This window comes from Lonchura striata, chromosome 5 (genome assembly GCF_050655825.1).
Source record: "Lonchura striata isolate lonStrDom1 chromosome 5, ASM5065582v1, whole genome shotgun sequence".
Lineage (NCBI taxonomy): Eukaryota > Metazoa > Chordata > Aves > Passeriformes > Estrildidae > Lonchura > Lonchura striata.
Genome location: NC_140707.1, coordinates 22,761,268 through 22,777,494, shown reverse-complemented (window position 1 = coordinate 22,777,494; position 16,227 = coordinate 22,761,268). Strand labels below are relative to the sequence as shown.

The window sequence follows — 16,227 nt, the reverse complement described above, 5'->3', positions numbered from 1 at the left end:
CCCATTTTGTTACATGATATGCACTGTGTCAAATTTACACAAGAAATCAAACCAACTGATTGGTTTAGGAGAGATCAGTTGCCTTACCAGCAGGGATAAAGGGAGTGACTTGTCCTGTTTTAATGCAGAGGTAAACAAGAAGCTGATTATCCCAAACTGAAGCAATATTATCTCAAACTGACAGAGAAAAAGAGCCAAGCAATTGTGTATGACTCCACTGTTTCACTTAGCAGTCACCTTTGGTGTCAGCTGTAACAAGATTCAATTATATTATATGCCCTTACAGGAAACAGTGATTAAGTTGTCCTCTTAAGGTGCAAAAAATATCTGTCAAAAGAAAAGTCCAGCTACTGAAAGGGCTTAAAATCTTCTAAACATGACACTGAACAGGCTCAGAGAGCAGAAGGGCACATAAGAAACCCTCCCCAAGAGGGCCAGCTGCCCCTGGGACAGTGAATTGCAGGACACTCCCAATGGGAACCCACCAGCAAGATCCCATTTAGAAATTCATCCTGCTTTAGAGATTCCATTGCAATGTTTTTGAGGCATTGCCTTACTGTCTAGACTGCTTCAGCTCCAGCTGCCAAAGCAGACATGGAGTCATGCAATGTTCAGTTAAACATTCTCAGTACAAGAGGCAACACACAGAGCCTAGTTGAGCAATGGGTTTCCTGCACATCTGCAATGTCCTGTCAGAGGAAATCTCCACCTGTTCTGCTGTGTACAGCACTCTGGGGAGTTACAGGGTAAGAAGCCTTGTCCTGTCAGAGGTCTCTTCTGCTACATTTAATTTCTAAACACAGTGTTACTCCTTTCACCTAGTTTTACTAGATTTTCTCAATTCAAACTTAATACTATGCCCTTGACCTTCACTTTATTTATTCAACTTTTTTTAATGATGATAACAAGCGCTTGGTCCTACAGGTCAACAATGCTTCAGAGACACAAGACCTTAAATAACAGTATTCCAACATCTCAGCTGCACTTAGGGGAGCAGACTGGAAAACGAACCGTATGGTCCATATGACAGGAAATACTGTTGTGCACAAACACAGCAGAAGCAACAACCTCAGCCATCTCTTAATGCTATGATAGTTTTGTGAATTCACACAAAGCCAAGCGTGGTTTCCCCAACCGGATTCAGAAAGCCACATCAATTTTGGTCTGATTAAAGGCTCATTCAAAACCACAAGAAGCAAAACAATGTTAAGTTTACTATGACTGCCACATTTCTGGGAGTGCTAGTACAGAAGATGAATGAAGTCCACATGGTTCCTTGCACATGGAACACAGCTCTGATTTATATTAGGAATGTGCACCCCTTTATACAATAGCTGCTTGATTGATACAGAATGGATCATTATGTCCCAATCCAATACCCGTCCTGAGCTTACCATGCAAGTATTTCATCTATACAGAAATAATATAAAATTTAACAAAGTGTCTGGTTCATTATGCTACTGGTTTTCAAAGCACAATCCTTTTCAATGTCAATATACCTTGAAACCTACTATTTTTTTTTAGAAAGCCAGCTCTCAAGATAAACTACACACAGCAGTTCATTGCTGCCCTGCTCATTAAAGAAGTGCAAAGGCACCAGGAGGAAGACAAAGCTTTAGTGTGCATATGCCCCACAAGAAGAGGCCATGTGGGGCATGACTCAAGAAAAAAAAAAAAACAAAAAAACAATTACTCCAGACCTAGCACTTGCATGCTAAGAAGCTGTTTAGCCTGGGAAAGCTGCTGTCTGCCACTGCCCCGGAAGGCAAATGGAAAAGGCAGCACCAGGCACTTCCTGGAGGTGAAAGGATGAAGGACAACAGTCACAAATAGCAAAAAGGAGAATTCAGACTGGATGGAAAGAAAAATCTGTTCACTGTGTCATCAAGAAAACATTCTTCACAATGGGGGCTAAGCAATGGAGAAGGCTACACAGGGCGGCAGGGAAGCCATCCTTCCATGGTGTTTTCAAAACTCAACCAGATGAAGCCCTAAGCAACCTCATCTCAAGTTGAAATATACCCTGCTTTGAGCAGAGGCTGAACCAGCTGACTCCACAGTCCCTTCCAACCCAATTTTTTAATGTTTCTTTCTCACACTTACACTGCTTAGAGCATTGCTCAAGATTCGTAGCTTTCTTTTCTTGTATTTTAACACTTCCTTACATTACAAATATTAATTCTAAGGGATGGGGGGACATGATATAAATGTAATTAAGTTTATTACTACAACAACAATGTTTAACTGCCTACAAGTTTTAGGATACAAGGAGATTCAATAAGGTACAGTAAAAAAAGACCCACCAGCACCTCTAAGGGAACTGTTTGCAAAGAAAACTCAAAGCACAGTGACAGAGCCCTTTATAGCTTTGAAGCAGATGTAGATCTATAAAATAAACTCACTCTTGCAGACACCTGGTTTGCATGAGCACAAAAGTGCTACTTGGAGACTGGGGTCTAGCACCACTGGTATAAATTATGCAGATGTGATACACAAAGCTACGATAGTTTCTTTAAAGCTGGAGATCAAACCACTTTGGCTTGTCTTTAATCATGCCTGACAGTTTATAAGAATTATACTGATTTGGTATTCCCCCCGCACTGCTGTATTGAATGAAGTGCTTGGAAAGAGGTTGTTAAAAAGCAGTACAAAACAATGAAGTCCTGTGTTTGTCCACAGATCTGAAATTTTGCATTCTCTTCCCACTGCTCTGCCAAAATGCCCAAATTATAGACTTGAAGGAGCTGGTTTATAGTACCCATGGGTTGGAAAAACCCATTATGATTTTGTTTTACTGAAGCCAAGATTTATTCTCATTTGAAGAAAGCTTCTTACCAGTCCTGCACATTTTATTTTGATATTTAACAAACCAGTCAAGGAAAAGAATCATTACCACCTAAAATCTTGTACCACATTAACAAGTCCTGAGCAAAGATGAGCACTGTAACTAACACACAATACATTTTCAAGTGTGAATAGCATGGTGGTCTGTCATAGAAAGACATGATGATCATGTAAGGATGCTCTACACAGAAAAAGCCTTTTCAATATCTGTAAAGTTTTCATTTTAACTAACAGACAACATTGACAGGAGCTGAAAGCTTCTGTTCCAAAAGCATTTTTTTAATGGCATAGAGGAAGTAAATGGAAAGAGTAAATTCCTATTTTCACTGAGGCTGACAAGCCAGAGACAGAATTTGGGTCTGCCAAAGAGTCTCAGGCTCCAATTTGTGGCCACTGTTCTTTGCTATATCAACTGATAGAACCAAGAATCGTTTTGTTCTGTTGTCTTTGTTTCCCTCTCAAACATTTGTAAGCACTATTAGAGTGCCTTTTTACCAAACTAAACAGGCCCAGCTTGTCAGTGTCTCTTCAGAGGATGTGTGCTCTGGAGTCCCAGACTGTCTTGGTAGCCCTCCAGCTTTCATTATGTAAAGATTCATTGTCCAAAGTAAAATGAAGTCCCCTTTGTATCTGTTGTAATAATATAACACTGAAAGAGTTAAAAACAATGCAGAGATTCATCACTTGTGTGGAAAATCTATGCTCTGAAAGGCTGCCCAATTTTCAGTAATTATAACAACTATTTTTAGATGTTAAAAGAATGTATGCATAGGCCATACATTTCCTTCTAAGACCAAAAGAAACATGTTTTTCTTATGAAGCTTAATGAAAACAGTGTTTTTTGTTGTGCATTCCTGATGGTGTATAGCTAAAGGAAATTAATTCCTCTTTAACCAGGAACTGGGACTTGGAGGAAACCAGGAACAGTGCTACAAATAACTGCTTTGGGGCAGTCCACACTGGAGTCCTGAAAAGCTCAGCTGATCGCACAAGGCCTCTGAGGTTAATCTTGCTGTTGGATAGTTCTGTAAACACTGTCTCAAGTCTGTTCTTTACATTTTTACACCACTCAAGGCTTCAAGCCAAGGCCTCGATAAAAAGAATGATTTGGTTCTTGAAAAGCATTGGCAAAAAGCTGACCAAACAGTCTGTTTTCAATACTACCCAGTGAAGTCTGAAAGAATCAAGACTTCCTGCATGCAGCCTGAGATCTACATTTGCACTGAAGGATCAAACCCATTTAGCCTCCATTTAATCTCTCTCTACTGACAGCACTGAACGTTCCTGCACAGGGCATGTGTTCAGCAATACTGTGGCCTGCCCACAGGCACTAGACATCCTGCTGTGAGCCCATGTTCTGCAGCAGCTTCTTACCTACAATGTCTTCGTAGGCATTTTCTTCTAAAGTGCTCTTGGATCCAAATTTATGCTGGCTCTCAGTTCCATTTTCAGTCGGGGAGGGAGGGTACAGGGATTGCAGGCTTGAGGCATCTTCAAACTCAAAGGATTTTCTAAAGTTTAAAACAGTAATAATTAGTAACAAGAATGCAAATTTATTCAAACATTTAGATTAGTGTTTGCATGTTAAGAAATATATATTAATTGAACCATTATTTAAAAAAAAACTCACCTCATGCTTTAAGGACTAGCTTTTAGCAGACACTAAGTCCTATGCTCACAGCAGTCTCTAGCAGAGCCACTATGACAATTTTAAGGAGTTGGAAGGATTGTTATCCTCATTATGCAGACAGGAAGAAAATACATTCTATTTTTCCAATTTTAAAGAATAAGTTAGCAGCACAGTCCTTAGATTAGAAATTACTTTGCTCTTTCCAGAGGCCCCAGAAGCATGTGGCACTCTGTCCTCAAGAAAGGCACAGTCTCTGAGAAGCATTCCTGCACTGGTTGCTCTGGGAGATGTAGCCCTTGACAGCACTCACATGTGGATAAGTCCTGTGCAGAGCTCAGTGCCCAAATGCCAAAGGGAGACCCATGTGCCAGTCACCCATATCCCTTGCATGCCCCATGCCAAGCACTGGCAGCAAAGGAGAGAGCATTGAGGAAATTGGTGCTCTCTGGAGTGCATGAGCAGCTTGGGCTGGTGGCTCAGGGGCTGAAGGTTTTGGCCTTTCTGGCAGGAAGGTGAGGACCAGCTGGGTCAGATGAACCCACACAATTTGATTCCCACCCAGACTGATTCACCATCTCCTACCCACACCTGCCCCAGTGCTGCTGAGCAGTTCTAGAGAGTTCTTGGGCTTTTCCCCCAAGTTCTTCCCACTCTCCAGCTCACCCAGGCCTTGTTCTCTGGGGCAGTAACTACACTGAAGGTGGGAGGCCCATGATTTGCAGTGGCAGCAGTACAGGGGCTGGCATTCATTGGATCGATTTACTGCTGAGGATGAAACGGCGAGAAAAACAGGCTCAGGTCAGAGCATAAATAATCCCGTGGTGCTGCAAGGCTTGTGTGGACTGTGCTGGTGCCCATACTCCACTCACTGAGCCCCAGCCTAGATTAACATTAAACCATCCTGCCATCAACCCTCCTTTGTCTTTCTTCTTCCCAGCTGGAGTGCAGCATATGTTACATCATGTTTGTGTGGCAGTGACAGTCTCATGAGACACTTTGTCCTGTGAATTGGCTCAAGTATCCCAACAGGTAACACAGTGATATGGCACAGAACACTGCATTTGAGAAAAAGATTTGCTGTTTGTCTGCTGGAGCAGGCTTAGGGCTGGCATCAGGCTTCTGAGCCTCTTCTCTCTCCTTTCCCTAATCTTCAGAATATCCAGATCCAAGTTATTCACATCAGGATTGTGGCAGAAACAATCTGCGTGTCAGATTCAGACACCTGCTCCTCCACAGCCACTCAGTACAAAGGATGCTGACACACTGAAGGCCCAGCTGTACATGAAATGAGACTTTCAAAAGTAGTTAAATACCCAGCTCCTATAGATTTCAAGGCACCACTATGATGTGGTGACACTGTAGGATGACAGGAATGGCTTTGTGGACCAACACTCAGCTGTGGTACATGTGTCCCAAGTCTATCTGGTGACACTCCTCTGCTGCACTGTGTGTGTGCCAGAGGATTTCCAGCTGTGGGGGAACACCCAGCTCACACCACTCTGAAATGTTAAAGCTGTCTTGGCACCAGGTTCTCCAGATCCAGCCTGGCTTTCTGCTAGCAGGCAAACATGAAAGACTTCCTCCCTATTACTAGAGTGTTGAATTAGCCACCAAAAATAAAATCAGTCCTTTCAACCAAAGTATTGGGAAAATAAATGCCCTCAGTCTGGTCTCATGGCATTGCAGGAAGTGCAAACCACATGTATGTTCAGTCTGAAACACAGCTACAAGCTGCAGGCACAATGAGTTATGTCTGTTCTCAAAAAAAGAACAGTTTAAGTACTGAGATTTCAGTAATTACTATCAACCAAATACTGTCATTCTTAAATGATTGTATGGTCTTTAGTGCTTTGTAAATCATGTAAATCCTTTCTGTAACTGAAGGAAGAACAGTAGCAAATACAATAAAATTAATATTTTTAGAAAGGATTTCCACTCAGCGTTGAAGTCAGCCAGCAAACCTGAGATTTTTGGGAGGCTGATTTGAACTTAGTTAAATCATGATTAACAAGAGATGTGTCCAGAGAAATCACTAAAGTACAGTGGGTAAAGATGTTACAAATGAATGCATACGTACTCAGTAAAATGTCAAACTGATTTGCAAGAATTATCAGATACACATGACAACCTTGTTAATCCTACAATTTCTCTTCTACATCTTAAATTAATAAATAATGCTTCTTAGAAGGATTTTCCCCCTAGCCCTGACCCAGGCCTGAAGCTCCTTTGCTGAACTGTGCTGTTGTCTAACAGACAGAAGACTGAATCTGCAGAAAAGGAGGTGCAAGCAGAATTATACCTCTTCTGTAAAGGAGCTTCAAAACTTCATCTCAAAAACTCACTGTGATAAAATACTGTGGTTCTTAGATGACTTGCCCATCTTCTGATGATAAAGGCCATCATTTACACCAGAACATTTAAAAATTGTTGTCTTCTGCACATTGCAAATGCTGTACTGAACAAACTGAGGGCAGATTTACTTCACAAATTTTCCTTAAAAACTAGATTTACTTCCTCTGAGATTATTGTCAGGACTAAAAGATAAGCACTGCTGATCAGAGCTTGATTTTCCATATCCCCCCACGCCTTTCTGAAAGAAATAATCGACCTCAGCAGAGGTGTTTGATCTTTCAGAAGCAGGTATCTCCTGAGAGAAAAGGACAGAACCTGAAGGCTTCTCTTCTCTTCCTGTCCCAGTATAATTCTGGTGAGGTTGTGCTAAAAAACTTTTAAAAATTGAGCCAACATCAAGCAGCAGAATCTGAAGGGATAGTGTACATCTGAGATGCTGTTTAGCAGCTCCTTGTAAATCTCATCACTAAATATCAAGGGAGGATGTGTATCATACACATGCACAGACAGGTGAACTCATTAAAAATGCTGCATTTTGAATGCTTAGCAACCACTGTGCCTAGAATTCTCCAAGCAATGAGAAGAATAAGTTTTACCATGTCTAAAACTCAAGAGGAAGCACGTGACTAAAACAGGCCAAGCTCCACAAATTGCTGGGAAAATGTAGCTGTACAGTCTCCCCATCATTAACTCAGGAAAACATAGAGGACTTTTTGTGATAAAATGGTTTTCTTAGCATTAATCCTCTACAGCTGTTGATAATAATTTAGGACAATATTCCTAAGGACTGAATTAAATAAAATTACCTACATTGCATAAAACTGACACAACTGCTATCATAATGAACTTTGGAAACAGAAAACCTCTGCAAGTACATTTTACAGGAAGAAAAGACTGTGAGGGACCAGCTATGGCCCCACTACTGAACAATAATGAAATTATGGTCCATTAAAAATCACAAACATGGGCATTTGTGCTAGAATGAATTACATAACTTTTAGCACACCTAACCTAGAGCTTTTTTAGGGGATCAAGGGATGCAGATATTAGAACTCCTAAAAAAACCCGAAGGCATTCAAAGGTATTGTACCAGTGCATTCCATGAGTGCAGATCAGCAGAAAAAAAACCCACTTGTCTTGCATGCAATTCCTAGATTTTCTTACATCAAAACCACTGCATTACAGGGAGAATTTAAAATATTTCTACTTCAAAAATACAGCCCACTTATTTATTCATTTGGAGAACCGAGCGCACTTCCTTGAGGTTTACCTATTCTGGGATTTTCTGTGAAAGCGCGACTCTTTCTTCTGCCTTCGGGTCACGGGGGGAGCAGGGGTGGACGGGAGGGGAGGAGGAGCAGTGGGCATGGGAGATGGAGGTAGGCCATTGCTGGGTTTGCTTTTGTGGGATTTGTCTGCCTCGTACTCGAAGGTGCGCTTGGGCTTGGGGACGGGATTGACGGCACTGTTGGGCGCGCTTTCCAGGAGCACTTTGGGGCCAGCTGAGTTCGCAGTAACGCTCTGTTTTGTTTTACTGCTTTTCTCAGCCTCAGGAGGTGTTTCTGGTTCACTCCCCAGAATAACACCCCCGCCTTTGCTATCACTCAGGGTTTCACTCAGTCCCTCCACAGCAGTCAGAGTCCCAGACTTTTTCCTCCCTTTGTCAACACTGTAGCAGCTACTTGGTAACTGGGGGAGGCCTCTGCCCGACTGCTCCTTCAGTGCCTGCTCGATCTTCTGGATTCTGTTGAGCACAGCAGAGGACTCTTTCCTCACGTGGCCCTTAAGGAAAGTGGCAGAAGGAGGTTCACTCCTGCCTAGTCTCTTTTCAAACCGGCGGCAGGAATCCCTGTCCAGCAGCTCCTCCTCCTCTGTTTCCGGGTAAGAGCACTCGGAAAATGTTCGGCTCATTCTTCTGAGCCCTTTGAAATCAAATGTCTTGTCGCTGCAGGGAGAGGTCAGCACACTGGGGCAGCTCTCACTGCCCGACCTCTCCCCAGCATCCCTCTTGTCCACGCACACGCTGGTCCTGGGGGACAGCTCCCGGCGGCATTCCCATTCTGTGATCTTCTGCCTGATGTCCAACGCCTGCGAGCGGACGCTCACCCTGCTGGTGGAGAGGGTCCTCGATTTGGTGGCAGTGCCCAAGGACAGAGTGCTGCGGGTGAGTGGATGGCTCCCTACCGCTTCCCCATCTTGACCCTCGTTTGGACTCTCCTTTTGGTCCGCCTTGAACACGGACAGCCTTTTATCCAGAGCACCCACACTGATGGCTTTGAGGGGGCGGCTCGGGGAGTCGCTGTCCGACGGGCTCGTGGAGGTGCTGCGCAGCGTAGACGTGCGGCTGTTCCAGTCCTTGAGGCACAGCCTGGAGCTGGAGACTTTGGAAAGCCCAGTAGAGCGGGAGGAGTCCTCACTGTCACTGAGGGGGTAGGCAGGGCTTCTTTGAGGGGACAGCAGGGGCGGCGGAGTGGCTGACTGGCACCTGGAAACAGAAAGAAAGGAAAAAAATCAAAGCCCCGGGAAAACTGGAGTTATTTGCCAACTTTCTTCCGGCTGCAGGTCTCCACACTGCAAGACCACCCCAAAGCATCGAGACACCAGTGACCATTAAGCCACAGAGTTGGGGTGGGAGGTGGCAGCCTTTAACTAGTGATGGCCACAAGCAGGACACTTGGCACATCCAAAACAAGTGTTCTCACCTCTGTTTAACCCCCAGCTTTTCCAAGTTTCCTGAATTTAATGCCAGCTGAGATTCTCATAGCAAACCTCTGCCCTGAAAGCATCTACCACCTGCAAATGAGTAGACCTGGTTTGTCTTTGATCTGGTGCTGTGGCCAACAGATTAAATTTCCCTTATCAAACAGAAGTAATTTCTTATCAAAAGAATATTACACACTGAGAAGACACATTGATCTGCTCACATTATGTGTTGAGGAATATAAACTACATAGAAAGATCTCAGTGTTACCCTGGAAAAAACCCTTGGAACAAATTCTAGCCATGGTTTGCAAAATCAGCTATTGTTACTGGGGTTTGTACATTGTTGCAAGGACTTTTAAGAACAAAAAGACATGAGGAAATTAAATAACACATTAATTATTTGGCTCATCAGTGATGAGCCAGCAGTAAGGAAATTAAGCCAAAACTGTGTCAAAAAAGGGGGTTTGCTGCCCTGCCAAAATCCATACATACAAATCATAGCAGAAATAATCACAACTCCTTGAACATTAACTTCTTTCTGTTTCAGACAGTACAGGAGAAAGAGAAAAGACCCATAATAATGCCTTGCATATACTATTAAGTTTATGCTGTGTGAAAACTGTGGAAAACAAGCTGGTTTTTATCAACTGTCCTGTACATAGGCAAGATACAAATGAAAGAACTGCTTGCCCAAAAGAAATCAGGGGAGCAAATGTCTGCACTATAGCAAAGGAAGAAGAGATTCAGAAGATTTCTGGTGCTATATTGTTTTCTTCCCAACAGCCAGCCAATACCTACAGCAGAAGTGCCAATTTCTGTGCATTAATTAAAAAAAATAAAATTCAGAGCACTGGAGTGATTTCTGAAAAATTTACTTTAACACAGGAAATATTTTCTTTTCCTTCAAATGCAGCCCCAAACCAGATTATCAGATTTCATCCCAGTTTCCTATAGCAGATACTTCACAACCAAAGCTCAAAAATATCACAAAAAAAAAAAAGTCACAAAAATACAATAATCGTCACAAAAGGGAACTGATCTCTTTTTTCAGAGAGAACAAGAAAGTCTATTTGTCACAGAAGTTACATTGCTTGGTGACTTTTATTTCTTTACTGTTTTGAAAATAAACATGCCTGTAGGAAAAGAGATCTCATGTCAAAGACAATGGCAAACACTCCTAAAACAGCTGCCTAAAGCAGGACAAGAAAGGATGCATGCCAGAATATGTTCTTTGCATCCTAGAAGTTGAATTTCCTGCCATTCTATACAGCTGCAGACAGGTGTCTTAAGAGATCTGAGAAGATCAAAAGCATGTGACAGATGATGAGTGGTTTTGGCTGGCTGTTGCTGCTCAGTTTGTAGTGGATTACCTGGAATTACCTTGGCCAACATACCCTTATAGTGCCTGAAGATGAAAGCTAAATCAGGCTCCTGAGGTTTAGTGGGGCACCCCGATGCTTTATTACTTCAGCCTGTCTCATCCCAGTTTCTTCATGTTGATACCACAAAGCCAAATTTTTATATTATTCGTAACACTGCCTTAACTCAGATTTGAAATCATGTTCTCCTAATTCTTTCATGTAGTGCAGACCCATCCCAGAGCTGCACTGACATCATCCAGTGGAATGTATTTTCCACTATTTTACATCAGAAGACTACAACCTTCCCTACAGCCTCGGAAGCTGCATATTGGCTAAATCCACTGTCAGGATTCAGCTACAGAACAGGGACAGAAGAGGCCCTGTGGAATGCTTTAGCATGCACAACTTGTTTATTAGACTCTGATCTGCACTGGCAATATGTGGTGGGTTCAGTGCTGGCCAATCACCAGCACACTCACCAATAAAATATAAAATGACAGGGTAAGGTCAGTAAAATGGGACAGCAGAGGTGAAGATCATGTTGACAAGCAGACAGTCATAGACACCTCTCTCTGCCTTTGACACACTGCACAGAAAATACCAGAGGCATAGTCCATCTCCTTACAATCTAAGAAATATATTTTCAGCTATTTCCACTGTTAGGAAAAAGTTTGGTGATTCACCAGGCAAAGAGGAAAAGGGGAAAATTATGGTTTGCATATCCTGAAGAGGTTGCAAAACTTCTTAAGAGGCATAAGGTATGACCCATTCTCTTAAACCCCAGGTTCCCAGCAAGGCAACTGAAATTAAGGCTTCAACTTGAAACCCCCAAATTCAGTTATAAAACTCCCAGTCACTTCCACTGTGCTAGACCAGGGCTGCAAAGACACAGGCCTTCTGCAGGAGTTTGCCCTCAAAGACTTGGGTTACCTCAGTTAAGAAATAGATTCTATTTTACAGTGCATTAGACTCTAAATCTGAGTAATTCAGAGAGAATCTATAGGACTTACTCAGCAATAAAGAGTTGTTGAATAAGTCCTATAGAGAGCTTTGGCCCAAAGGCTTCAGCATACAATCTCTAAAGGATGCTGGTAAGTAACAGAATGAAAGAAAATAAAACATGCCCAAAGCTGATCAGTAGACAATAAAATAGTTCTTCCCCAAGAAACTTACTTGAGCTAGAAGAATGTTCTCTTGAAGACACAATAGCTCCACAGACTTTAAAACCAGTATTACTGGACAGAGATGAATAATTAGGAAACTTGCAACCTTCCACAAAAAGATTGTAAAGGAAAATGCTCTTAATTGAAGTTTTCTACACAAAGAGTGATATGGTGCAGCAGCATACAATGCATATAATTACATAAACTTTCCAAATATCATCTATAAACAGCATAAATATAGATCATGGAATCAAGTTTAGCTTTCTTAACAAGTTCCATTTACCTTTGTTCTGGGCAAGGATTATTCTCTGAGAATACCAGCATTTCCCAAAATTACAAGTCACTCTGATTCCCTGAGGGCATTCTTCCTAACACGCAGACCTAGGTATGCAATGCCCAAACCCCGGGCAAGTCAGGTGTGCATTGCAGTCTCAAAGGCTGCCAAGCAGCCGATGCTGTCCTTTGAACAGATGACAGATCCTGGAAGCACCTTTCTGCTGGGACTCATCACTGCTCACCAAGGAGAACAGACAGAATCCAAAGGTGCTTTCCAGCTCTCTGGACCATGCTCTGCTTTGCTGTTGTGATTAGTTCCTTGAGAAATCAGCAGTTTCCCACAGTAGGGGGAAACTGATAATAGCAGTCGTGCTCTGTAGGATTTTGAACTGTAGATACAACTGATCTTGACATTCTGATTCAGTCTCTTCAGTTTCTCTTTTTCTCACCCAAATGTAGAAAAACCTTGGAATTATAAAAACTGTCATTCTTGAAGGCTACTCTCAAATATTCATATATTCTATTGTTTTCTCTAGTAAAGGCGTTTCCTTTCACCAGTGGATAACAGTGGAGCTGAATCTCAGCTGCACCAAAAAGAGAACAGACACACTTGCTTTAAGATAATTTGCAACCTACTCGTCACAAGGCAAAAGATGAAAAAAAATTAGTTCCTGCCTTTTAGCAAGGCTGACTTGTACTAAAAATCTATGGGGATGGAGAAGGGCTCATTCTTGGTGCCAAAAGTGCCTGAGTTCTCACACTCTATCTGACCCTAAAGTCAAAAAGTCTTCCATTTTGGACAAGACACCAATCTTCTTCCTGCAAAATGTGGGTGCTAACATTTGTTTGTAGAAGAGGAAAAATTTAATTCCTGGAAACCACTCTGAAAGTGAGCAATACAAAATTAGTATCCAAAACTAGAGGGCCTGGCCTTTTGATCCAGTTGAGCAGAAGCACAGCTCCTTCCTGCTTCCAATGCCAAACATTAACTCCAGGAAAAAGAAATGGGTGCAGAAAATTCCCACAACTTCATGAGTAACTTTTAACAATGGGAGACAGCCGGAAAGGTGGCTCAAGAGCTGGGGTTGTGTCTTGGAAACCACAGTATGGGTGGAAAATCAGAATGTGCATTTATTGAGGCATTTGCATACAAGATCCAGTGTGCACTTTATCCAACATATACACTTTATATACACTAAGAAAAACCTTAGGTTGCATTTCAGGCTTTAACACTGACTTGAGGGTGCTTAAGTGACTTGCTTTGAAAGAGTTACAGGACTCCCAATTCTCACTGCCCTGTTCTGACCTCTGAGCTAAGCAGCTCAGACTCTGCAGCACTGTTTTAGCTTTTCTGAATTTTCAGGAGTGACCCCACAGGTCATCCTGTCCTGAGGAAAGGCAAACTGGAAGAAGCCACTCAGCAATTTTTCAGTTTTGCAAATCCCATCTGCTCTTCTTAAACCAACATGCACAGAATAGTAGGAGAGATTTTGTCTCTCTGATCCAGGGAATTTCCCACTTCAACATGCTCATGCATGGGAGCCTATTTACTGAAAAAAGAACAAGGAACACGATGACAAAAAGGTACTGGGTTTTCCAGGCTCCTGTTAATGAGGCCCCATCATTTCCCAGTGACACTGATGTTAGGTGCAAAGAATCCCAGCACTAGCTTTACTCCTCAGGACTTTCTCCCCACTTTTGTTAGGAAAAATATTGCTTTCTTAGTATTTTATTTAGGTTTTTTTTTTTTTCTCATTCCTGGGTGTTCTCAGGGCATTGTGCCATTTCATCAGGTCAACCTAACCTGTTTCAGGGTAACAGTAACATCAGAATCAGCTGTGACCATAGGATTGTGGGTTTGATAAGGAGTACATTTGGCCAGCACTAGAGACTGCTTGTTGCTCCAGCCAATATTTAAGGAGATCTGAAACAAAAGCAACAGAAATTCATCTTTGCAAGGGCAGAAAACCTCATGTTTAATACATACAGTAAAGCTGCTCTGATAGGTAAATGAGGATGTAAATTTGAAATTCTCTGGAAATTTTTAAGAGAGAATGCTAAGGAATATTCAGCTACCAGCTGCCAGCCACTCTGAGTGCAGATCCTGGAATCCATCCTTCCCAGAGCCAGGCAAAGTGAGAGGGAAGCACACTCTACTCACCTGCCAGTTGGAACCATTCACTATGCCATGCACATTTTGGTGTATTGCTGCTGAGAACAGTTGTAATGGCTCACTATGATATTCACTTATATCAAACTTACACCTGATTTGACAAAGCAGGCAGAGGAGAGAAAACAAGCAGAGACCAACAGAAGCTCAAATTAGAACCACTGTTTTTGCCCCATTCCTTCTGTGACCTGGACAGAACAAGAACTTTTGCAGAGGTTCAGCAACCACAGCTCCTTGAAACCAGTACAGTTTCACACACCACCAAGGGTAGTGCTGCCAGAAAAAAAAAAAAAATATCACAGAGCAAACAAACAGAGCACATAAACTCTTCTGTCTTTGTCAGACATTCTTGGGAAAGCTCCCAGTAGGAATCAATACTTTTGCACAAACAGGAACTGAACATACCCCTGTAGCACAGCAATCTCCCAGGCCTCTTCAGGTGTAAAAAGGCAGAGTAATTTAAGGAGATCAAAAAAACATAAGGACTTTGATAGAAGCAATGATGAGGGACACTTCTCCAAAAATTCCCTCTGAATTAGTAATAAATTTCCTCTATGCTTTCCTCCAGAGGACTGTGAGAAGTCCACTTTATCTGTCAAACAGCAGCAGTCAGTGGTGTGGTTGCACTTTGAGATGAGTTACAGAACGAGTAATTTCACAGAGCAACGTGGATTCAGCATTATTTCCTTATGACATTGTGCCCTTTCCCTTCCTCACCAGAGGGGACAGACAGGCAGAGGCAGTGACAGATCAGCCAGGCATTGCTCTAAGCAGGGGACAAATGCAGAGAGTCAGGCTGGTCTAACTGGACTAGAATGAGGGTAAAATGTACAACCATCACCAGAATAGATTATTGAAATCAAAGAATCTAAGCTTTGTCACTTAGTCAAGGTGGCCCAATATATTCTGCATTCTCACAGCACAGAGCATTTTAATTTTCTACATAACTCAAGTAGATAATTACAGATTGTATTTAATTATCTTAAATCTAAGAGTTTATGGCAAATAAAGGAGATGAACTTTTCACACTCAACTGCTGAGCACACACCAGTAAGGTGATTTTTGAGCTGATTCAACTTGGTGCTGGAACAAGTTGTGCAACTTGTCATATCTTGCCTTTCTCTTGGAGAAGAAAGTGAGGTACATAGTAGCAGAACAAACCTTCTTGCACCCAACCCTTTATAATCTTTGAGCTCTCACCAGGAGTCAGGCTAAAATTCCCCTAAAATCTGCATTCCAGATAACATCACCTTGTTATTGTTGACTTTGGGATTGTGACAAAAACAAGACAAAAACTTGTACTTTCTAAACTGATCAGTGAGTCTGCACTATAAGATTGTTTGAAATAGGCTCTCTCTAATGAAATTGTGCTGGGATGGAAAAGTCTCAGCATTTGGAGAGAATGAGCAGTAAAATCAAAGTGGACAACAAATCACAAAATGTTTAAAGATAGAAAAAAAAAAATAGAAACGTCAATTATTTTCCTATTCGTACTTCTGATTTTTTTTTCCCAAGGAGTTTTGATACTTTTCATTTAAATAAAAACCGAAACCATATCAGAACTAGCTACAGAATGAAAGGACTGTGAAACAACAAAACAAAAAAAAAAAAATCAAGGTCTGTGTGCAGTTTTTGAAAGCCCCAGTGTCTGTGCTCCCAAGAAGTACTGAGTCAATTATCACAACTGTGGGGTGGATTTGCAGGGGTGCTGTGGCGAATTCCTGTGTT

At 42.0% G+C, this 16,227-nt stretch overlaps 1 protein-coding gene across 24 annotated transcripts in view; it reads right to left on the bottom strand.

Annotated features, from left to right (window-relative positions):
- DENND2B (DENN domain containing 2B) overlaps nucleotides 1-16,227 on the bottom strand; it is a 153,175-nt gene that overhangs the window by 50,191 nt on the left and 86,757 nt on the right. For all 24 annotated transcript variants that reach the window (XR_014955550.1, XR_014955551.1, XR_014955549.1 and 21 more), the window contains 2 exons: nucleotides 8,097-9,311; nucleotides 4,219-4,355 (listed from right to left, as the gene is read on the bottom strand). Coding sequence is in view for 21 of the 24 variants with exons in the window: in XM_085580106.1 (XP_085436232.1) it covers nucleotides 4,219-4,355; nucleotides 8,097-9,311 (1,352 nt within the window). In the remaining 3 variants the exon portion in view is untranslated. The remainder of the gene's footprint in view (nucleotides 1-4,218; nucleotides 4,356-8,096; nucleotides 9,312-16,227) is intronic.